Raw genomic sequence first — 25,191 nt, 5'->3', positions numbered from 1 at the left:
AGTACAGTGCCAGTGGCAGCAAAGAAAAACAAAGTGCTACAAACCACAGTGGAATTATTATTGCGCAGTTGTAACTACCGTGACTACTTCTGTAAATACTGGCACGAGGACCCCCCCCCCCCCCCCTTAGCTGTTCAGTAACGTGCCTGACGTTAAACACACGCAAGGACCGCTTAGTAGTCTAACAATATGCCCAATGTAAAAGACACAAACTCAGCACTGAACTAAAGCTAGCATTAACATAGCATTTATCATACACTGATGCCATCACACCACAACAAAAAAGGTACGTTATTTTTATTGTTTAAATACTGTACTGTACTGTAAATGTAAAAAAACAAATATAAATTAAAATGGGGATTTTCCTATGGGAATTTTTTTTTCGGATGTTGAACACATCGCAGGAACGAATTATGTTCAAACTCCAAGGTACCACTGCACTTCATTGACGGGCAGCCCCGCCGCCATTAGGTGCAAGCGACTTGGACTTGCTTTGTGCCATCCCGGCGGATTCAGCTGTGGACGTGCTTCGTTCGTTTCCTCCCCGCGGATCACTGCCTGCGCCGGCGACTTTGGACTCCTTCGAAGGGAGCCCGGTGCCGCGCCTCACCTCGCCTAGCCTAGCGCGAATACGGAGGGTGGAATGTCCTTCGCGGGATCGCCAAATCCTGCCCAGGCTGGCAGTCTAGCCTGATGCAAGTCCAAACCCAAAGTCAGGATATGGTAAGATCAAATACATTTTTGCTTGCTTGCTCTTCAAATGCAGCCTTTTGTTTGTTGTGATGGCTTGTATCACGCATAGGCCTATACTGTATTTTTTCTTCCTAAAGTAAAACATTAGGTTAGCCCATCAATTTGTGTTAAGTAGCATTCTTTAAAACGGCTACAGTAGGTTCTCAAAAATAAAGCTCTTGTAAAAAATTAATATACTGGTTAATAATAGTCCTTTGAGTAACTCACAGATGTGCTCAAATAAGGGGGGGGGGTCTATTTTTTACTTAGTTTAACCACTGTCCACTCACCATAAAAAAGGTGTTGGGGTAGTTTTAAAAATAAATAAAACATTTATTTGTCCTCAATAAAATGCAGAGGTATCGGATCGTGACTCGGAATCGGCTGATCTCAAAATGAGGTGGATCGGACTCGGATAAATAAAGAAAAGTGTGATCGGGACATCCCTACATGACACATATATCCATCCATCCATTTTCGTGACCACTAATTCCCCACAGGGGTCGCAGGGGTGCTGGAGCCTATCCCAGCTGCCTTTGGGCAGTAGGCAGGGTACACCCTGAACTGGTTGCCAGCCAATCGCTGGGCACACAAAGACCAACAACCATTCACACTCACAAACACACTTAGGGGCAATTTAGAGTGTTCAATTAACCTGCCATGAATATCTTTGGAATGTGAGAGGAAACCAGAGTACCCGGAGAAAACCCACACAGGCAAAGGGAGAACATGCAAACACCACCTAGGAAGGCCGAAGCCCGGACTCGATCTCACGTCCTCTGCAATGGGAGGCGGACGTGCTAACCAGTCAGACACCGTGCCGTCACTTGTATATATACCGGGAAGAAAGATATTGTAACTGAATTGCTAGAACCTTGCAGCATTAAGGCATCCTGAGAGACAGCAAGTCAGCAGTTTTTTAATGTCTTAAGATCAGAGGAAATTTGCAGTCACAAAAACTGTTTGTACAAATCATGTCTTTATTACTGACCTACATTATGGTAAGTGGTAACTCTTCATCAACCAATAATGCTCTTGTATTCTTCTTCTTTTCCTTTGGGCTTTTCCCTTCAGGGATCACCACAGCGAATCAGTTGCCTCCATCTAACCCTGTCCTCTGCATCCTCTGCTCTCAAATGTCCTCTTTATGTAATGTCCTCTCTTTTATAATGCTCTTGTATTACTGTTGCTTATTTATCCGATTGTGTTGGTGCCTCCTTCTTCGGAGTCTGTGTGTTCTGTCAGTGAGCGCAACACCTTCCAGAGTGACCCTTGGTACTTGGGCATCTCTACCCACACGCGCTGAATGATACTGCTGACACTATGCACTCGTTCCGTCTCAACCTGCAGAGCAGCTTCAAGTGAAGCAGTGGTGGATGGTGTTCCATCAATCATCTCCTGAATACTCTTGGCCTTGTTCTTAAATTCTTCCTGGAAATTAAAATTGCACACAACATAGAAAGCTGACAGGACCAGAAATGAAGTTTGAATTTCCAGCTCATAGAAATACTCTTAAGATAAAAAGGATGCTCTGACTTACCTGGCCATCATGCAGCTCTCTGATCTCCTGGTCATACTCTTTCACTAACTGAAACATACAAACTTTACACGTCAGGTAGTTGTACAATGGCCCTCAATACATATACTGTATGCCCGGATTCCCCACCTTGTGTATTTCTTTGATCTTTCGCCGGAGGCCATTATTCAGCAGATCTAGCTCACCCGCGGTGGTAGCCTTTTTAGTACTACGAGCTAAGATATCATTGCGCTCTACGATGTATCCCCTCCGTTCCACAACTGATACACTGTCCCGCATCAGTTGCTCACGCTGCTTTAACAGCAGATTGAGCCAACGCTGCAATTTAAACACATGCTCAGTACATACTCCACAAACTCTCAACATTTGTAAACTGCATGAGCAACTCCTAGAAAGTTTTTGCACACTCTGTGGAAAAAAACAAAACAACTAGAAGTTATCTCTATTTTTTTTTCATTTCATGTTTTAAAGAGCCCCACTGACATAAACTTATATGCCAATGTAACAGCGTAGCACACACGCAGTTTGGGGGTTCGGATCCTCGTTCAAAGACATCTGTGCATATATATATATATATTTTTTTTTTACAGCTATCTAGATCTATAATTCATTACTAACAAATAGAGCCATCTTTGAAAGAGGCCTGTGAGCTACACAGGTGTGTTATTCAGACAAACTATATAAAGCCTAGTTATGCACGTTCCATCCTAATAATGCACATTCCATTTCAAAACAGGAGCTATAAGTTGAAGGTGAATTTGACACCATCATTTTCCTTACAATAATATGTTCTGTGATTTGAATTTGTTGCTCTGTAATCAAAAGCATTTGTTATGGTCCCTGAAATATAAAAAAGTGAAATGCTAAAAAACATATATATATAAACATATGGGACACCCAGTACATACTTGTTGTAGACATTTAAAAGGGAAGTCAACCATAAACATTCCTTGACAATATGTTATATATGACCTCACTAGTCTAAACATGACATTCTGATTAATATTAACTTTGTGGAATATGAAGCAAAATCCATCCGTTTTTATCCATCTCAGGGGGCTATCGAGTGAAAATGACATCAAAGTTGCCCAGGTCTCAGGTAACAACCAATCCCAGCTCAGCTTCAGAAAGCGGTGATTGGTCATTGCCTGAGTTCTGAGCAACTGTGATGTCATCTCTAGTCAACAGCAAGTGGCAAAATGGCCGCCTTCTGATATTGCTAAAAACTGATAAATTTTGCTGAATAACTCATACTCCACTAACGCAATATTAACCAGGATACTGTATTTAGACTAGTGGAGCTGCGTAGAACATATTATTGTCAAGAAAATTTGGGGGAAGTTGACTTTCCCTTTAACAAGATACATTAGTATAAAATATATATATATTTAAATTTTAGGTTCAAACAGCTCATTAATGCATTGTATATTACAAAACTTTTGATGATGTAAATGCGATGGATTCTCTGCGATGGATTCTCTTGCTTACCCATTGCTAACTGCAGAGCAGATCACCCATGTACACAAACCTCACCATGTGCTCAATTGCAGAATAGCGCTTAGATGCATTATAACAAATAATGTCCAGAACGCCACTGAGATACTGCTGACCACACCCAACCGATGCCAGAAATACCAAAGAAGGTGCCTTTTCAGACGTACTGAATATTCCCTTGGGTTGTCAGGAAAACTCAAAACCTGAGACGCATTACTGCGTTCAGCATGTCCCAGACCCACAATGTAGTGGAGATGACCTGCCACAACCACACTGCCAATTGCACTTGCTTATATAGAATATAAAAGACCCTGGGACAAATGAGGAATTTCAAACATGACATACTGTATTGTGACTATTACACATCTGTAAGGGCAAGAGTGTGTCCGTACCTCCATCCGGTGAACATCATCCCTCATTATTTGGATGTCTCCTTGATCCTCTTGCACAACTAAACGTGTCTCTTTCATAACATGGGTCTTCTTTTCCCACAGCATGATCTGACGCCTATCACATCAAACACAGGCATATTTGCATAGTTCGCTTCATTGAATGTGTTATATACTGTATACGCGGTATGTCTCAGGAATTGGCTTTTTAGTTGTCTTGAGCGAAAAAGGAATTGATATTGAGCAAACAACTGACTCAGCCTCCACCAAACTGCTGATAAGTTTTTCTTTTTCCTCCTGGGTCATCTCCAGTTTTGCTTCCATCTCTATCGACTCCCGCTCTGCTTCCTAAACATTATGTTGTGACACAGTAGCATTCAGCAACAATATGTTGAAAGAGATTGAGTAGCAAAAGTATACCTTAAGCTTGTGAAGGAAGTCAGTCTCCATCATGGCGTTCTCCTGCTCCAATGCTTGGCGCAGCTGCGTGTTCTTCATCAGAAGAGTGTTGAGCTTTAGCAAATCTCTTTGAAGCATCTTATTGCTCCTCTCCACTTCATTCTCCTCCCGATAAAGGATTTCAAGCTGGCCTGCAAGAATCAAACTCAGGAATTATGTGTTGCAAATATTGCATATCTGACCATTTGTGTTTGCTTCATTGACTATGTAACATACGTTCCAGATAAATCTTCTTCTGACAGATCACTGTGTATTTTGTCTGCAGTTTGTTATATTCCTTGTTGTGTGTCTGTATCTCCAGGGTTAATCCTATAAGTGTTCCTTGATGATTCAGCCACTGCTGCTGATCATTCTTGATTTTCTGTGATAATGCATCAATTTGAGTCTTTATTGCTTCTACCTTGATTTGCAGCGGACTGAGGTCTTCGTGCTGAAAACACACACACACACACACACACATAGTGACACATAAATATAAATATATTAGGCTACGTTCACACAGCAGGTCTTAATGCTCAATTCCGATATTGTGGTGAAATCCGATTTTTTTGAGTAAGCGTTCACATTACATATTAATCAGTCTGTCTGCTGTGTGGACAAAATGCGTCCCCAAAGTGACCCGCATAAGCAGAATACGTCACTCACAACGCTGTGTTTTCGGAAGTAAATATGTATGGTCCAGCGTGTCAGGGCCACAGACTTTTATAAGTCCGTCATCCGGGCTCATATTTTTCTCATCTCATATCTACAGAGGAGTCATGCGGGAGGAGGTAGAAATAATATTTTGTGAAAATGAGAACTCAGGGAGACCTCTCCTCTTTTTTTTCCCCCTAACGATGTCACATCATTGCTCCGTAATAAATAAGCCGTCTGCGTGGCTAAATTACTAATATCACCACCACAAATGTCATCTTTATACTTCATGTTTCAAGTGGGAATAAATTAAAGTCAAATATAAAGTCACAACTGTTACTCAAAACAACTTTGCCAATTCACGTACGTCTACTTTCCTGAGCCTTGCAGACCTCGTGGATGCATCAAGCATAAATTAAGTTTTAATGATCCGCCCGCGCGGACGCCACAAAGCGCATATTGGACTTTTGATGACGTCAAGGTCGGATATATGCGACCTGACCATTCAGAAAAAATTTCGGATATGTATCCGATGTAGGACCACTTATGTAAGGCTGCGTTCACACTGCAGCACAATTCCGATTTTTTCACCCCCGACCTGGGCCTCTTCTGTATGTGGATATGTATACGATGCGTCTGCACTGTAAACGCTCATCCACGCGCATCCGGTTCATATGTCATCAAAAGTCTGATATGCGCTCTGCGCGGGTGGGAGTGAGTGCTTGGAAGGGAGACTACTAACACTTCTGTGAATATATACAAAGCTGTTTTGAGTAACAGTGTTAATTTTGTATTTGTCTTTAATCTAATCACACTTGAAACATGAAACATAAAGTTGACATGAGTGGCAATAGTAGAAATTCAGCGCTGCAGACGGTTCATCACGAACGGCGATGACGCAACGTCATCTTCAGTAGACTTCTCAATGAAATGAGGAGGTTGAGGTGTCCCCTCATTTCCCCCAAATATTTCTATTACCTCTTCCAACCTCGCTACTCTAGCAACATGAGATGAAAAAAATAAGTCCAACAGATTTCTGTTGCTGTTTGTAAACAGCACATTCAAAACTGACACACGAGGAAGCCGAGGAAAGCAGCCAACCAGGAGCGAGCGTAAAATCAGTCTACCAACCAGGAGCGCGGGCGTTCGCACAGCTAAATTTGCATATGACACTGATAAAAGTCGCTTGCCACAGCGGCTTGGCTGGCGGTAAAACGTTGCGAGTCGGGTTACTTCTGTGAACATTGTTTTGGATGTCTCTTTGCGCATGCGAGTCACATCACGGGGGCGCTGCGTTCACATTAGATGTCACATTTGTTTTTTTAATCTAAGCAGTACATAAAAAGATCGGATTTAACAAAAATTCTGAATTGGACATCACGCCCTGCAGTGTGGACGTAGCCAAAGTGACTCAGGTCGGATATGAAAAAATCGGAATTGAGCCGTTCAGACCGACATAAAAAGGTAAGATACTGGGCATTTGGGCAAAAAAATCCGGTCTGGGTCGCAATTGCCTGCAGTGTTAGATGACAAAGATAAACTGCAACATGCTGGTCTGGTCAGGGAGAATCCCAACAATAGCCATCAATCTGTGGCCATCATCTGGGTCAGATTATTTTCCAGGAAGTGTGCGGATGGGATGGTTGCTGAGTACCGTTTCTGCCTCCTCGTGAAGTCAATTTCTTGACACATTAACCCATCAGTACCAAAGGATTTCCTTGCTTTTGAATGTAAATATCTAGGATGCCAAGAACTTTAATTCCTACACTACAATGAGTTTTGTAATAACTGGGAAGTAAAACAAATTTTAAAATCAGGATTACTTACCCCAGTTCGAGCTGCAATGAGATCAATTTTCTTGTTGATGTTTGAAATGTTGGTCTGCTTCTGTGCGATGAGTGCATCGATAGATGAACTGTTAGTCTGGTTAGATGCAACCACCTTGTTGTACTTTCTAATTTCTTCATCAAGCTCCTTCTGAGTTCGAGCCACGTTTTCCAGTTTCTCGTTGATCACATTGCTCTCCAGGGCAGCCGCCATTACTGAACTCTCCAATTGCCACAACTGAAAGACCTAAATGAAGAAAGGGAATCCGGAACATGATGAAGGCTGATTTCATATGTAAATTCAAATTTATTTGCACTTGTGTGACTTGCTGTACTCCCACCTCTGGTGGGTACACAGGTTTACTGTACCTTTTGCTATCCAAAGGAAGAACATTTAATTTTCTGCATAGTACTATACATCGCTGGCATCGATAGACAATTCTAATTCAAAATATTTAAATAATAAAAAACAACAATAATTATAATTTTGGATAATTCTGTAAGAATATGTCATGTGTTCGTTCTTCCACTTTTAACCTACCTATCTATACAGCACTTAATTTATTTTCCCAGTAAAAGTGGACTAAACCAAACTGAAAACTGTCACCATAAAACCAAGACATTAACCAAACCATGGATTTAGTGAACCGTTCCACCCGTCATACAAATACATCTTAAGCGACACATATTGATCAATTCCTTTTGGTGGCTGCTAAGTGATGCAGCATCACCATGTAGGTGGATTAAATTTTTAAAAACATATTGTATGTATGTATAATGTACACTGAGACCCACTCATTCATTTGTGCTGCTCAGCTGCGAGGTCACGTATCCCCCCTAGCGGACAGGGCCGTCACCCTACTGAAACTGTCCCAGGGGCACTGTCGCCAAGAAAATTTCCGCTGACTGCCCATTAATTTTCAGTAGAGCCGACACAATGAGGAGACACGCAGGCCACAAGACGGCCACTAATGCAAACTAAACAAGCAGCTGTTTTCCATGTGAAATCAATCAATTGAATATGCTTTTAAATATTAACAGACCATTCAAAGTTACAGGCAAAAACAAATGTGAAAAAAAATGCTTGCAAAAGGGGCAATCTTCTCACATTTTCAACTCAAATTTTCTTGTCTATAATAATAATAATAATGATTAGGGGTGTCAAGCGATTAAATGTTTTTAATTGTAATTAATCACATGACTTATTTAGTTAACTCACAATTGCAAATTCCATATCTGTTCTAAATGTACAATAAAATGTAGAATACTAATATTTTTTTAGTTTTCATACTCTTGTTAACATAAAAGTGGGGGAAAATGTTAAACTAATAGAAATATGGCTGGATCTTTTAGTCATTGATACAGTAATTTCATATATAAAATTGAGTTAAACTTAAAAAAGATGTACTGTACTGTAAAAACATGTGATGTTTATTTGTGTTGAGGTAATTTTTCTGCCACTAGATGGCATATTTGCTTTTGTAAGATATTGGTGACAGCTCAGTGCACCTTTCTTTTCATATTAAGAGCTAGAACTAATCTTTAACTAAAAGTAACTTGTGAAATTCTGCACATTTTTAAAATTGTAAAATACAACTTGAAACCAGCATCCACAAATATATGCATTATTGTTTAATTTATTACTGCTAAATTTTGACGCGGACGTGTCTGCTGCTTTGCGACTGGAATTCCCCCAATACAGGCTTTCCAAGTAAGGGCCGGTCATTAATCGCGTGTTAAAAAATGTTGTGGTGTTAAAGGAACTTTAAATTAACTCAAATTTTTGGCATCCCCAATAATAATAAAAGGGAACCTTAAAAAACGAGATTGACTGATTATCTGCAACTCATTGTTTTACTTGCTTATACTGTACTTTGAGATATTCTTTCAGTGGCCTCAGTTCATGGTACAAATAGTGTGACTTTTATGTGAATTAACTATGCCCTTTAGAAGTTTACCTTCTCTTTCTTGAGTGCGGCTTTCTTGTTGGTGAGTCGCTGGTAATACTGAGCAGCCTTGTTGTCCATGAGCTTCTGCAGCATTTGGGTCGTGATAGAGTTCTCTAACTCCAGGTGCTTATTTTTGTTCTTCTCCAGCATTCGCCTCTGTTCAGTCAACTTAACCTGTAGGCCGTTATCCTCCTGAATGATTCAAAGACAAGACATTTTTCATTATCCGTTCGATAAAATCGTAGCTGTTCCTTAATAGTCTCCTGTCAACCTTAGTGAGTTGTTCGAGTGTCCGCTCTGTCTGGCCCAGAGCACGCATGTAGGTGTTGTATTGGTCCTGCAGATCTTCATGCTGGGTCTGCTTCTGCTTGATCATATTTTTGGTGACATCGCAGTCCAACTGGGCGCAGTTAAGAAGCATGGTAAACGTCTCGCTTTTCTCTTGCAGTTCAGAAAGGCATTTCTTGTTGCCTTCAATCTCTCTGTCCAGCACGATCACTTCGTGCTCAGCCACACTATGGGAAACATGGCAAGCATGACTCTATTGATCCATCAAATGCACCATTGTCAAAAGTTAGGTTATTTCATGTACTATGTCAAGTAGGATGTTGATATTTGTGTGTCAATAGGACAATATGCGCTCACATTTGAACTCATCATGTGTTTGATGATGGCATGAGCATATTTATCAAGTTATTTTTGTTATTACAGTTTAGTAAGTCAAAATACCGTGTAGATATAGACACAGACAGACAGAGACACATAGAGAGAAAGTGAGAGAGAGAGAGAGAGAGAGAGAGAGAGAGAGAGAGAGAGAGAGAGAGACAGACAGACAGACAGACAGACAGACAGACAGACAAGATGCTTTTCTTTGCTATGTTTTTTTTAACAAGCTAGAAACTCATGGGTAAAGTGTATTTAAACCTGATGAACGTTTTTGTGAATGTGTCATTCTGACGTCTGTTCAAAATGCCAAGTTTTATTTGATTTCTAAGAGAAACCCCAGCTAAACACAAAGGACTTATTTGGCAACGCAAGCCACAGTGACTCGCACAGCTTCATGCATTATGAAATTTGGACTTTGCGAGGGGGTGGAGATTGGAGAAGGTGAACTATGAGCTGAACTGGTTCATTTCAAAATTTGTGAACTGAACTTTGAATGAGTTTGTGTTGAAAATGAATTTTCCCATCACTGCTTACAGTTGGCACTTTTTTGAAGGTGTGTAGCGCTTTAGATCTGTGGTGACTTTCAGAACTTCTTGAAAATGTAATTCGTCACAAACAACACACCTCAGCACTTTTTTTCTAATCCTAAGGAGACGTTTGGCGACAAAGTGATGTGGAAGCATGTACTGTACTGTAGGATTGCAAATGTAATTGTTTCTTCACCGTGACAGTAATTTTTTATTTTTTTTTGACAGTAATTTAAAGCCTTTATCAAATTGGAGGTCGAAATATTTTAGGGTGTTCTCATTCTCTCACAGTCTCAACGACCATTTATAAATAGCTACATGCACATTCTTAAAAGTGCAAATGATATGTAGACTTTGGAAACACTGGTGTAGTTTAGAATATAAGGTTGTGCTGCTTCCTTACTCACCTCTATAGTAGCATAGAGTGGGATATAAAAATGTACAATGAATCATTAACCTCTGTAATTTTATGAAACATCGAGGGGATTAAAAAAAATGTGAGTAGCCACCCAATTCCTATTATACAGGAACAATAAATTCCAATATTTGTAAAACATTCTTACTTAACAGCCTCTCGTATTGCCCCAAATTCTACATCTTGCTTCCTCATATTGAGCAGGCTGCTGTTCCACTGCTGCAGCAACTGCTTTTGTCCCATCGCCAGAGACTCCATTTGCATTTCAGCCTGAACAAACATTTGCATAAGAGACAAAGGGGTTAGTCTTTCATGGGAATAATAAAATATATCTATCGATCCATCCATTTTCTACACCGCTTGTCTTTATTAGGGTGACAGCCAGGTAAGTAGAGCTTTTCCCAGCTGACTTGGGGAGAGTGGCTGGGTAGGCTACATCCTAGACTGGTCGCCAATCAGTCGCAAGGTACATATAAACGGACATTCCTTCCCACTCACATTCACGCTTACAGGCAATTTAGAGGCTTCAGCTATCCTGATCTTTTGGGATGTTGGAGGATTGTGGCCATTTTGTGCAGTATTAACTGTACCTCAGAAAGAGCCTCTTTGGTTGCTTGTGTAGTCTCTGCCTGGGCATTGGTCTGGGCCTCATATAGGTCCATCTGTTCTGTCAGTCTGTCCAATTCCTTAGTCAGGCGCTCTACAAATATATCCTGTTGGTAGAGCAATTGTCAAGAAAATTTAATCAGCATCCATTGAGTAATTAAGAAACACTTAAAACATTGTATACAGTGAGTCAGTGAGCGTTCATAAATTTGCCTGTTCACATATTTTTTGGGGGGAACTTATTCTATTTTATTCTCTGACAAATTCACCTATTCACTGTTTTTGTGGTCAAGCTATATCCAAACTAAAAACTATTGCTTTGGCATCATCTTGTGGATCTTTGGTCCAAGGAACTATGTTGAAGTGAGGATTGGCGTTACATTTTGGTAGGCATTAGTGTTATCTAGTGATGGGTGTAACGTGCTGAGGCTTCGGAGTGTGTCAAGTAATCCAGGAAGTAATTTATGAAGCACGTACTGAGGCGTGATTCATTCCGGGTGAATGACGTCACCAATGACGTGTGACACAGCATATGAAGCGCAAAGCTTCTTCGCAAAAGTTGCGTGTCAGTGGGTGTTTTGAGTGTAACTAACACACTTATTTTATTTTAGTCATGGACCTTGCAATTAAAATAATTGAATTTTCCCCGGTTTGGCAACACTGAGCCGATCTCTGCGAATAAGGTATTCCACAATATATGTTCCTCAAACAAATCTCGTACACAGAAACATTTCAAGACTTGCGTATGTCCAAAAGAAGATGCTGAGGACGTTTAACGGCTGTAATGTATATGCCAAGTCTGGAGTGGCGCTGTAGCACAGCCACAGGGAGTTAACGGAAAGCGTAGAAGAATAATCAGCGAAGAAGACGGACACTTTTTTTTTTTTACTTTATTGCAATCTACAGAACAAACATGGCTTTGCATGTATCAAAACAACATGAAAATGACGAACACAGGAGAAGTGACAATGGTGGGTGATTCAATTACTACACCGGTTGTTGAATGTGGGAATAAAGAAGCAAAATATTTTGCTGCAAAAGCATAAGCAAGCTAAGGAGGCTGTGCAAAATGACTACGACACGGCTATCCGCCATTGTTATTGACAGACTGACGGCTCGCGCGCAGTCACACGAAAATTACATATGGTGTCCAGATGGAAACGTACAGGGCGCGTTTCGAAATCTTTCCACTCTGGAGCTCGGTTTCAAAAGTAATCGGTTTCAAGCTCCGAAACCGCACCGTCATGTGGACGAACGGCTTAAACGATAAGAAACTTGTGAGGATTCATTGGCTTTCGTGTGGACGGGGCCCTCAAGGTGCTAAACCAGGGATAGGCAAGTTCGGTCCTAGAGAGCCTCTGTCCTGCATGTTTTCGGTGTCTCCTGCCTCCAACGCAGGTGTTTCAAATCATCAGCTCATAATTACGTTCTGCAGATGCCTCTCAGCTGTGTTCGAGGAGGGAGACATCAAAAACATGCAGGACTGCGGTTCTCTAGGAGCGAACTTGCCTACCCCTGTGCTAAACAATTAAAACACCCTTAATACAATAAAAAGAAAAAACATGCATTCCCCGAACCCACCTCCACACCCAATTAAATAAATAAATAATCATGGAATCGTTTAATTTTCATATACCATTTAAAGTGCAACTACCAAAATAATACATTTGAGAAACGTACAGTAACTAACCCGGTCAGTCACTCAAGTTAATTCACCACAGGTGACGCAAAGTGCGTCAGCCGCTGCTCGACCTGGGGAGAAATGCTGATTAGGGTTTTAAACTGATATGTATATATATATAATATATGTGTTTGAAATTGCCTTCCACTGAAAATGTTTCTAGACAAGAAAATATAGTTTTCTGCTATGCACAAGTAAATTTAAGCAATAAAAACGTGATTATATAAAAAAAGGAAACCATATGGTGGTTTGTTAACTTTTGATTTTATTATCTCTTCAATCAAGTAACAAAGTGCAAAGAGCCTAGAGCAGGGACTTAGAATGTTGATACTATGACGGAAAAAAGTTAGGGAGTTGGTTGACATGATGATTAGAGAAAGGTTGACAATTTGTGCGTCCAGGAGACCAAGTAGAAAGAGAGTAAAATGGAGGATACAGAAGATAGGGTTAAATGGAAAAAGGTCATGCTGAAAGGGAAATAAAAACTGCTCTTTAACCAAGCAAAACTGTATTTCATCCGAGCATTTGATTATTCGATGGAGTTTTAATTAGGATACTCAAGCTAAAATATTCCATAGATACAGCCTGCTTCAAGTGCTCGGGAGACACCCACCAAAAAACTGCTCCTCAGATTAATAAGAAGTTGGAACGCAAATGAAGTGATTGCTTATCACAACTGCTCCTCAAAAAAAGAAGTTATTTCTTGGCTTGGTTTTAGGTGTCTTCTGATGGCAAAAATCTTACCATTGGATTTATTTTAGCTCCACTAATTTTAATGGGGAAAACTTTATGAAACCGATTGTGACTGTGTGTCCGCTGCATTTCATTTGAGCCAGTTCACCTGCTTGAGCTTCTGTTCTTCAGCCTTTGATTTCTTGGTCCGTAATATTTTTGTGACATTCCTTGTTGCTTTGACATTCGATTGCAAATCTTCACTGATTTCTTGTGTGAAGACGACGTGCAGATTGACTTTTTCTAGCTCTGTCTGCAACTTGGACACTACGCAACAAAAACACAGACATGTTAATAGAGCCTCTCACGTTGACATAAGATATCTGGTGCTTAAATGTACTGTATAATGGAATGCAGTATAGTCCCACCATCTTGTGTTGCATATAAAGGGTATGTATTGTGAAAATTTGTTGTAACTGCCAGGTTTTATCGATTCAGGGCCTTAAGAATACAATGGCCATCATTAATGAGAATCCTTCACAGGCTTGTATACAAATACAAGTAGTTGGGTCTCTGGAGTGCCCGCATGTTGTCCACACTGTGGGCTCTGCTTCTGCTACTAGAAGGAAGCAGCCGGCAGCTACAAGCACCAGCCACAGCAAACACCCACCGCTGAGAAAGGCAGCGGCTTAATGCCGTTAGGGACACACCCATGGGATACAAACCACTAGTTGTCAATCTTACAAAAGTCTGTGTTACCATTAGCGTAATAGTATCTGCATCTAATATGATCCAATTTTACTGTGGAAAGAAATATGCTGTAAAAACAGTATGTATCATTCTTTATTTTTGCCAAAAAGAATGCCAGACGTTATCAAGGCATCTTGAAGCTGTTTTTACATAGTAAAATAATGCCTCTACTTTACAATCTGAAGTCATCTTCCTTTGGTAAATCCTTCTTGAAAGTTCTATCATCTGATATTAGTAACTTGTGCTGCGATCTCCTGTCCGTGTCCCCACAGCGCCACCGGCCCCACCCACCACCCTATTTATTTATTTGGTTGGGGGCCTGGGGGCGAATGGGGCTGGGCTGGGGTAGATGGCGGGGGTGGAGCGGGGGCTGTGGACCGGTGGGGTGCCTGGCGGGCCTGCAGTGCCCCGTCCTGCTGCGTTGGGTTGGGGGCGCGGGCCGTGTTGGGGTGGGGTGCGCTCCTGCTCCTGGGTTTGCTCTCCGGCCGGTGGCCCCTGCGGGGCCCGTGGGTTGTCCCTTGCCGCTGCCGTGGCCTGGGGGGGCCCTGTGGTGTTGCACTTGCTCTGTCCTGGCAGGGTTCGACGGCTCCCCTCTTTGGTGGAGATTTTCATGCATGCCAGATCCACCACACCAGCATCTATCGAAACTCAGACACAATCTGCTTCTTCCTCAGGTCGTTGAATCGGTGGAGGCTGGTTGGTGTCTGTGGATTTCACTCTGCTTCGTCTGTCCTTCCTTCCTTTCCTCAGTCTCTCCTTTGGTCTCTTGAGGTCTCCCTAATTTGTTGGAATTTAGATGTTTCTGGGATTGGTGAAGGACTCTGGTTGGTGGCCCGGTGGGTGGTGTCTGGTCAGTGCTGGATTTCACTTTCCTTTCTTTTTTTTGGTCCTTCCTCGGGTCTCCTGACGGCCTCACGACTCTGGCTGGATTCTGAAGTGTTTGGTTTAGGTGAACGGTATGGGATTTTTTAATAGGTTTTAGGTGAACTAATGAATACACACTCACACGCACGCACATACACCCACATACAAAATAAAAATGTATTTAAAAAAATAAATAATGGGAAAAAAAGAAGAAAAAAAGAGAGCAATGATGATGACATGTCAAATTGGTAAAATTACCGAATGAACTGAGCTCTCCAGAAAAAAACAAGAAAAAAGAAGTAACTTGTGCTTCTTGCCAAGCCTCAAATGTCACTGTTTCATTTGTGCTATAATATTCAACAGATCAAAATCTATCCACAATAATACAACATGTCCATGGTAACTAAAGTTCAAAGATCAGGTTGCTTCGTTCTGTCACTGTGTCCGGGCAATGCCGGGCACACATACTTAGAAACTGCAAGCAAACATTTACTCACCATGGCTTGCAAAAAGCTGACTAAAAAAAACTTGTTACCGTGTTCTTAAGGTGAGGAAGAACATATTGGAGCCCTTCTGTCGCTGGTGGGTGTATGATAATAATGGAGTTGATTTCTCTGGAATATCTTACAAATATTCTACAATATTACAAAGAAGCTCAATTTAAAAAAATCTGGCAATCATACTTGTAGCAACCATACTTTGAACTCCTTTCTACCTGAATGCACTTTTAATATTGCACAAACAATCTCTTAAACCTAACAGGATTGTTACCTTAGATGCAATATATGAACATGTTGTGCTTCCCTGTGCCTCTGTGTTAATCTCTGTTGATCTAAGCTGTATTTTATTTACTTTTTTTTTTTAAATATACAATTTGTTGTTGCTATTTTATTATTAGCTTGATATATAGTACATTGGTATTGGTTAAGTACATGTTTATGTTTTTATGATACCATTTATGTAAAAGTAAGGGGGAAAAAAACAATATGGGTGACTCTCTCACCATTGGCCCTGGTCTTGGTGCACTGATTGGTGATGCTGGAATGGCAAGCCTTAATTGCCTTCAGTTCATCTATTATCTGTCTGTGTTTTTCTTCAGCCACAATTTTAGTCTTCTGTTGCTCGTCTAATATTGTCTGGAGTCTTTTTAGCCTCTGCTGTTCCATGTACAATTCTAAATATAAATCCTCTGTTTGGGTTGCCTCTGTCTTCTCCAATCCCCTCTGCACAGGTAACACAAATAGCAAAATTAGACTTTTACCTGATTGTGTATGTGAGCAAGTCCAACACAGTGACTTAGATCTTAAAATGTTAGAAATTGACAAATATTATACATATAGTATCTCACCTGTTCTCTTAGTTCCATGGTAAGTCTATCAAGTTCCTTGACGAGTTGAATCTTAAGTGCTTCTTGCTTCTTTGCCACCATGGGCTGTTAGTAGATGAAAAAAATAAGAAATTAGAGCCCTAAGTCCATACTATTATCTGCATAAATAAGATAGTGTGTGCTAATGCATAACAATGTTTTATCTGCCACAAATAATTATTACAACTAAAGAAAAAGTCACAAACATGTTCAGCATCAAGAATAACAAAGTCTTCTTCCTCGTCATCATCTATAACTGGCTCCCCATCCTCATTTCCCTCGAGTATGTTAAAGGTTGATGACAGACCTTCAGAATAGCTGTCCTGCCCTGAAACCATAGTTGGGAGGGGGTGGGTGGGGGGCTTATTAACTTGCATTTCATTTTCATCAATCTCTATAACCCAGTTGTTTTGTAACAAACAGACCAGAATGAAAGTTCACAACAGAGTCTTCTTCAGCAACACTGCTATCTAGTTGTGATCCCACATCAACTGACCCAGATCCAGGCTGATCCTGTGACAACAATGACAGTGGCGTGTTAAAGACTGGTTTAAAAACGAACCGAAAAAATATCCGAAAACATTTTGTTTAGATATCTTAACAGTGCCAAATGTGTACCTGTGGCAAGAAAGACACATTAACTTCACTGTAATTTGCAGCTTGGTTATTTATATTCTGCTGCTCGGTTTCTTCGTCTTCTGCCCCCATTTCCCCACCATCTTCTACTTGGTTTTCAGCTTGCTCCATTGGTGCTGTAGAAATAGTACATTTTAAAAACAAGCAGATGACATTGTGATTCCATTCTCGTATACAATAGGGTGGATTATTATTGCTAACTTGCATTTAAATTAGGGGTGTTAAAATGAGTGTGTTTAATTTTGAATTAATTTAAAGTTCCTTTAACGCCACAAATTTTTCTAACGCGTGATCAATGAACGCCCCTCACTTGAAAAGCCTGTACTGGGGGAATTCCAGTCGCAACATTTAATGAATTTAATAATAATGCATAATTGCATATATTTGTGAAGACTGGGGTCAAGTTGTACTTTAGTTTTGAGTTTCACAAGTGACTTCATGTTAAAGATTAGATAGCTCTTAATATGAAAGAAAATTGCACTGAGCTGTCACCGTCTTACAAATGCAATTATGCCGTCTAGTGGCAGAAAAATTACCTCAATAAAAATCAATATCACTCGTTTTTTTACAGTACAGTACATCTTTTTAATTTTAACTCAATTTGGTGAATTATTATAAAATTACTGTATCAATGACTAAAAGCTGTAGCCATATTTCTATTAGTTTAATTTTTTTTTCCACTTTTATGTTAACAAGAGTATGAACTTTAGACAACATTTTTATTGTATATTTAGCACAGATATAACATTTGCGATTAATTATGAGTTAACTATTGAAGTCATGCGATTAATTACGATTAAAAAAAAAGATCGCCTGACACCTCTCATTTAAATGTTATCAATAGCTTAACATAACCCAGTAGTGTTTTAATAAACAGACCAGAGTGAATGTTCACAACAGCGCCTTCATCAGCAACACTGCTATCTGGCTGTGAGGCCACATCAACTGGCTGAGATTCAGGTTGATCCTGTGACAACAATGACAGTGACAGGTTAGAGACGATGAATCTGATGGTGATTTTGTGTTCATCGTTTGGTTGAAGAAATAAATGATTAAAATATGCTAAACCGTGTTATTTAGGCAGAAGTGGAATGTAACAAAGTAAAATTACTTCATTACTGTACATAAGTAAATTTTGTATCTGAAGTACTTGTAAACTTATGAAGGGATACTTTTTACTTTCTTTACTACATTTGAGAGTGGGTATTTTTACTTTTTACTCCACTACTTTTCCAATTGCGTTTAAGTTACATACAATTTTTTTCCCCACCATTTTATAAATACTGTATTTTGTCATGCATGAGACATTTGCCTACAGCGCTGCACCACTCCAGTGGCAGTAAGTCAATGTAACGGTGCAAGATCTACTAACACGAAGCAGGCCAATAGGTGATCAACTAATGGAAATCATGGGTGAGCCTACATGACATACGCCACTAAATGAAGCCTAGCTGAGCGGGCACCTGATGGCAAAATAGGCAACACGACGAATGATATTTTTGTGGATAACTGCAGCCCCGACAGAAGCCAGAAAGATAACGAAGAGCCTTCCGACAAAGAGACTGTTGACCCACTTGACAAGAGCTATATTTGTGTCTGGGAAGCAAAAGGACTCCAGTGTTTTTGAACAAAGGCGGTTTTGGAAACGCCAGAACTGCTTGCATTCAAAAACTTGCCGTCAAATAAAATAAATTAAAAAAATATAATAAAATAAAAACTTGTGGAAGTAACCATTTATTTTCCACTTTTTAACCCACCTCTCATCTTGTTTACTGAACTCATTTCTAAATAAATATATTCGTCCAGTATTTTTATGCTAGTTATTTCTATGGATATATTCTAGTATGATTTAAGCATTTTTTAATTATATTTACGTTTATAAAAAAGGCAAGTTGAGTACTTTTACTTAAGTAGATTTTTTTCACAAATACTTTTAAAAGTGGAAATCAACCTTAAACAATGATATATTATATGTGATCTCACTGGTCTAAACATGATATTCTGATTAATATTACATTTGTGGAATATGAGTTAAGCAGCAAAATCCAGCCATTCTTATCCATCGCAGGCGGCGGCCATTTTGCTACTTGCTGTCGACTGAAGATGACATCAATGTTTATCAGGGCTCAGGTAACGATTACAGCTCACCTGCTTTCTGAAGCTGAGCTGTGATTGGTTGTTACCTGAGACATGAGCAACATTGATGTCATCTTCAGTCAACAGCAATTGGCAATATGGCCGCCGCCTGCGATGGATAAAAATGGCTGGATTTTGCTTCATAACTCATATTACACTAACACAATATCAACCAGAATCCTATATTTAGGGGCTTGCCAAAAAAATGGGGTTGGGGTGGGGGGTTGACTTCTCTTTTAAGTTATTTTTTCACCAATATCTGTACTTTTACTTAGGTAAAAAGGAAAAAGAAAAAAGTGAGTACTTCATCAACCAATGTTTCGAGATATTGTGATAGTCCCAAACATGTACCTGTGGAAAGGGAGACACACTTGGTTCACCATCATTTGCAGCTTGGTAATTTCCATCCTGCTGCTCGGTTTCTTCCGCTTTTACCCCCATTCCCCCATCATCTTCTATCTGGTCTTCAGCTCTCTCCGTAGGCACTGATGAAATAGTACATTTTCAAAACAATCATGATAACATTGTGATTCCATTCTCATATACAGTTGGTTGGATTATTAATTTATATATTTTTTATCTATAGCTTTAGAACCCAGTCGTTTTGTAATAAACAGACCAGACTCAATGTTCGCAATAGAGTCTTCTTCAGCAACACTGCTATCTAGTTGTGATCCCACATCAACTGACTCAGATCCAGGCTGATCCTGTGACAAGAAGACACAGTGACTGGTTAAAGACAATGTCCTGATGGTGAGTTTGTGTTCATTATCTGGTTAAAGAAATAAATGAATAAGATATTGTAAATATTTTTGACCGCAACAAACATGTACCTGTGGAAAGGGAGACACATTTGCAGCTTGATCATTTCCATCCTGTTGCTCGGTTTCATCCTCTTCTGCCACCATTCCCCCACCATCTTCTCCCTGGACTTCAGCTATCTCCATTGGGGCTAATGAATTAGTAAGTTTTCGAAACAGTCAGATGACATTATCGTTCAATTTCCATGCACCATTGCTTGGATTACCATTATTATTAACTTGCATTTAATTTTTATATTTTTTTATCAATATATCTTTATAACCCAGTATTTTTGTAATAAACAGACCAGGATCTTCTTCCGCACCACCATCTGGCTGTGAGCCCACATCAACTGGCTGAGATCCAGGCTGATCCTGTAACAACAATGACAGTGACAGGTTTAAAACAAAGGGCTCTATTTTCATAAGACTGGCGGAAGTGTGGTCAGCGAAAAAAATGGGCACATCTCAATTTTCCAATTCTGCGCTATTCGGAGCCCGCCTTTCTGGGTGTTCATGTGTGCATCTAGCAATTTGGTAACAAAGTCGACAGCGCTCATCAGTCTTTAAGACAGAAGAAGCATCTCAAATTTTGTGCCGGGGCAAGTGTTAGTCTAGCCTCTGTGCTTGTGAATTTGATATAGCTACGCCTCCCTGGCCATTCCAGCATCTCTAGCTGTTGCGCCCATCAGTACATTGCCAATAAATAGTCACAAAAAGTATAGACTAATGCTACATTCGAGGAAGGTGGGAAGTCGGAAAAGTATGACTTCATACCAGGAAGTATGCACCGGAACTTGGAAATCCGAGTTGCGAAGTCGGAAAAAAAAAGGACCCCAACTTCAGCAGGTTTAAATCTGATGTCGCAAAGACAAAGACCGTGAATGGCAAAACATAATTTCCATGATTATAAACACATTTATTTATGTATGTATTTATTATAACATTTTAGTTATTTGAAAAAAAACTTCACACAACTCAACGTAATTTCAATTGACTGTGTTAACCAGAACAACATTTGATCAGAATCAGCCATTTTTGTTGTTTACATAGGCTTTGAACGCTTTGAGGTCAAAACTGGGGAGACTGACTTCTCGCCTTCCTCGAATGCTATTATGTCGGAAAAGTCCAACTTCCTACTTTTCTAGAATGCTGCAGACATTTTAGACTGCTTAAAAGGAGGTTCATTTTGCAGCCAGCGCTGGTGATATAATGAGATGTTGGCATTTGATAGAGGCGCGGGCAGTAATATCGGCACGCTGTGGACGTTGTGTGTTGTGATGTTATCGTATTTCATTTGTAAATTTGACAACAGCGAGGGACAATTCCTTTGAATCATTGAAGAAATTAATTAATTAGACAGATTATTATCATTATCATACTAAATATATATTTTTTCAACTATGAGTAGGGGTTGTTGATTCATTATTGTAATTTTTTTAAAACTCTAAATTTTGAAAATAAAATACTTCCCAGTAAACTTGTACATGTATACTGTAAGATTTGTATGGAAATATATTTATTTTGTTGAATATTTACTTCAAAAATGGATGTTTAGACTTTAAACATCAATTCAGCCACATATTGAATCAATACAAGAATTGTGCGCTGTAATATCACGATATATTGCAGAATCTATTTTTTTAACAGCCCTAATAATGAGTGGTGGGGGTCGTGAAGAGCACACCGACGGTGGGTCCCACACGCATCGTGGGTGCAAGGTAGTTTCAAATTGCCTAGATCACAACATCCGCATAGATCACAACATCCGCATAGGGACATATTTAAGTTTATCTGCCAAGGTCATGCACGACCCGAACAAGTCTATCTCTGTTTCCGCAATGTCAAGCCCAGGTTTACTGACTTTGGAGCATTCCTCCCTCTGCAAATGAGTGATGCTGCTACGATTGGCCGGGAAAACACTTTGTTCTAGCCCACAAAGGTGCACAACAGCGCAAACGCCTATTACGCCCAGTTCTGCCAGCGTAAAGTCTACTAAAATAACATAAGAAAGAAAACTCCACCCATGCGTACAGCTTTGCTGCATTCGAGGAAGATGGGAAGTCGGATTTATCCCACTCGGATTGTTCCAGTTCTGGCTTCAAAGTGTTAGAGGCAAATGTAAACAACAAAGACGGCTGATTCTGATTAATTGTTTGTTTTCTGGTTAACACAGTAAGTCCAGATCACATTGTGTTACGTGAACCTATTTCAACTAACTAAATTAAAGTAATAATGCATACGTATAAATAAATATCTGTTTAAAATCTTTAAACTTATGTTTTGCCATTCATGGCCTGTCTCTCCATGAGGCTCGCCATTGTCGAATGACGTCAGATTAAAGTCGGTCGGTGAAGTCGGGTCCCTTTTTACCCCCAATTTGGCAACTCAGATGTATGAGTTCAAGGGGGCGTTTTCGTGCTCACTTGCTGGTATGAAGTCAGAAAAGTCTGACTTCCTACTTTCCTCGAATGCAGCATTAGACTGCGTTTTGCACTAGACTTGCACTGACAACGAAAATAAAGGCAAATGACTCTGATGGTGATTTTGTGTTCATCATTTGGTTTAATAAATAAATCAATAAAATATCCTAAAATATATTGTCTATGTATTTAGACAGTGCCAAACATGTACCCCTGGAAAGTGAGACACTTTTGCTTCACCATCATTTGCGGCTTGTCCATTTCCTACCTGTTGCTCGGTTTCGTCCTCTTCTGCCTCCATTGCACTCTCATCTTCTCCCTGGTCTTCAGCTCTTTCCATTGGGGCTAATAAAATGGTAAAATTTCAAAACAGTCAGATGACATTGTAATTCCATTCTCATGTAGTTGGTTGGATTAATATTTACACGCGTTTTTCAGAATTTATTGGTAATTATTATTATTATATATATATTTTTAACTACAATTTAAGCTAACCTAAAATCTGAATATTTCTGTGCTTACCGATGTATACTCTGATGGTTCAATTCAAATGTTAAAATGTCTATACCGAGTGACCTAGCACTGGAATAATGTACAATGGCACACCTTAAAGAGACATCATAAAGAGAGGAACCAATGAATTTCTTTGAACACAAATAATTTTTGCTCGTCTGATTGTGACTGATGACTTGGGAGTACGTTTGCAGTATGCAGTATGTGTCACTATCAATAGTTAACACATCACGTACGCACGGACGTGCGCGAATGACTGACGTTCAACACAACTAATCACAAACAAGGTAACACAACTTGTCAAGTCTGTGAAAATTCAAACCTGTTTTCACGCCGACGTGGTTGTGATATAGCCAATGTTGCTACTGTGTCTCGATACCTTAAGCTGTTTATCGAAAGACGTCGTTGATTCCATTCATTGAAATATGACGCCTTTGTATCGCGTCATGATCATGTCTTCATAAAAAGGGTCGCTGCACGGAAACGACTGCATATTCCAAACTATTACTATTAAGTCCCCTGTTTTACCACTTGCTATCCATTACAGTACAAGGCTGATGTTAGCTAGGCTAGTCGCTAAGTTTTGTTAAATTACTCAAAGCCCCCAAAAACATTTATTCCATATCTCACCTCGCAGGTGACCTCAGCCACAAATGCACAATTTATTGTTTTCTATTACTTAATACGTTGCAGGGCTTATTTGAATATCCCCTATTTTAGTTCTGGGTGATTTAAATGTAAATCATTTTGGCAGTATATAACTAAAGCACCCAAAAATAGTACCTTATTGTTTGTTGTTGAGGAACAATTTTTTGGCATAATGGCATGCCATGACATTCAAATGCCACATCGGGGCAGCAAATGGACGTGACTGTGTGAAGGAGGTAGTGCTTGAGTCACAACAGCATTGTTCTATCTGGAAAAGTAGGCAGCGATTGCCTTTGTGTTGTTCTCTTTCTCGCATCATGTGCACCAGAAAACAGGGCAGCCGATGCTCCCCACACATCTACATCATAATTGAATGTAATATTTATGGCAATAATTTACTGCAATTGTTGACTGTAATGAAGGCCTACATTGAAATACTGCCCTCCCATTTTTTTTGTCAATGTACAGTAGGTTGCAAATATCTGTAACTAACTGGATATGTACCAGTTATGTATGTTTCACATCCAACCACTGTACGTGCACCTGAGTGATGTGGCTGATTCCTGACAATAACCAATCAAAAGGCATTAATGTAAGTTGTGTTTTAGCTTCTGTTACACCTTTTAACTTGTACTCTATTTTAACACAGACATGTAAAACAAAAAAAGAAAGAAAAGGCTGGGTTGTCATGTAAAAAAAATAGTATATTTACTTGACCTTTGCTTTGCCTTTGTTTTAAAAAATTACTCTAGATGCATCTTACATACGTACATAGTCTACACCAGGGATGGCCAACATTGGAGGGGGTGGGGGGCACAATTTTCATTAGCACTACTTCGGGGCACACATAGTACCGCACACTTCCGAACCAGATGTATGACAAAATGAATAAATAAATAAGTAATTTTAAATAAGGAACACAATGTGCATGTCTGTTCTTTTAATTGTACTAATGTATAGAGTTGCCCTGCAAAGTCAGTATGTCCCCTTTGCGTCGTGGGTGTGCCATCCATCTGTACAGCCACTTGTTCAACCCACTATATGTGTTTGTTACATTATTAAACATTGAATATAACCATGTTTTTGGAGGTCACAAATTTAGTAACTCCCGTGCACTTCAAACGAATTGTCAACTGTTCTCTTGTGGGAAACAAAATTGCTGTTGTTTGTGTATATTTGAGATTACTTAAGGGTTGAAATCTTTCATGGCTGGAAACAGCAAGCATACACTAATACAAGTAAGACAATATTGATGTAAGACCCTTTTAAGACCCTCCTTCCTAATACTGTAATCTATTAGACCATACAGTATGTTTATACAGCAGTTTGAACCTGTGAATAGCTTGTCATTGTTTGTGTGCATCCAGTTTGTTTCAAAGTTTCAGACTCATTGTCTGATTGAAATGAATTATTTGCACACTACATATGTCAGCTCCTAAACACACAATGCAGTATAGCATATTTGCAAA

At 39.7% G+C, this 25,191-nt stretch overlaps 1 protein-coding gene across 3 annotated transcripts; it reads right to left on the bottom strand.

The window, feature by feature from the left end:
* Positions 1-1,631: 1,631 nt before the first annotated feature.
* On the bottom strand, positions 1,632-23,609 carry LOC147170204 (coiled-coil domain-containing protein 40-like). Of its 3 annotated transcripts, none has more exons than XM_086081655.1 (25): positions 23,397-23,609; positions 22,830-22,906; positions 20,447-20,513; positions 20,172-20,290; positions 19,958-20,045; positions 19,690-19,823; positions 18,082-18,169; positions 17,185-17,318; positions 16,992-17,079; positions 16,773-16,894; positions 16,549-16,632; positions 16,204-16,423; positions 13,756-13,913; positions 11,218-11,340; positions 10,776-10,897; positions 9,291-9,534; positions 9,029-9,211; positions 7,072-7,317; positions 4,828-5,041; positions 4,573-4,742; positions 4,409-4,500; positions 4,156-4,270; positions 2,399-2,587; positions 2,273-2,320; positions 1,632-2,163 (listed from the first exon to the last, which is right to left on the bottom strand). In XM_086081655.1, the coding sequence occupies exons 2-25, from the start codon at positions 22,899-22,901 to the stop codon at positions 1,927-1,929; spliced, it is 3,357 nt and encodes a 1,118-aa protein (XP_085937781.1). In that variant the 5' UTR covers positions 22,902-22,906; positions 23,397-23,609; the 3' UTR covers positions 1,632-1,926. The 3 variants fall into 3 exon arrangements, with proteins under 3 accessions (XP_085937781.1, XP_085937780.1, XP_085937782.1); XM_086081654.1 differs by lacking the exon at positions 23,397-23,609 and adding an exon at positions 23,084-23,230; XM_086081656.1 differs by lacking the exon at positions 23,397-23,609 and adding an exon at positions 23,084-23,230 and having other exon boundaries at positions 1,979-2,195.
* Between the last annotated feature and the right edge of the window lie 1,582 nt (positions 23,610-25,191).

Source organism: Leptonotus elevatus, chromosome 8, assembly GCF_054856555.1.
Source record: "Leptonotus elevatus isolate MCC_2025b chromosome 8, RoL_Lele_1.0, whole genome shotgun sequence".
In the NCBI taxonomy this organism is placed as follows: domain Eukaryota; kingdom Metazoa; phylum Chordata; class Actinopteri; order Syngnathiformes; family Syngnathidae; genus Leptonotus; species Leptonotus elevatus.
This window is presented reverse-complemented; position numbering and strand designations above follow the sequence as displayed.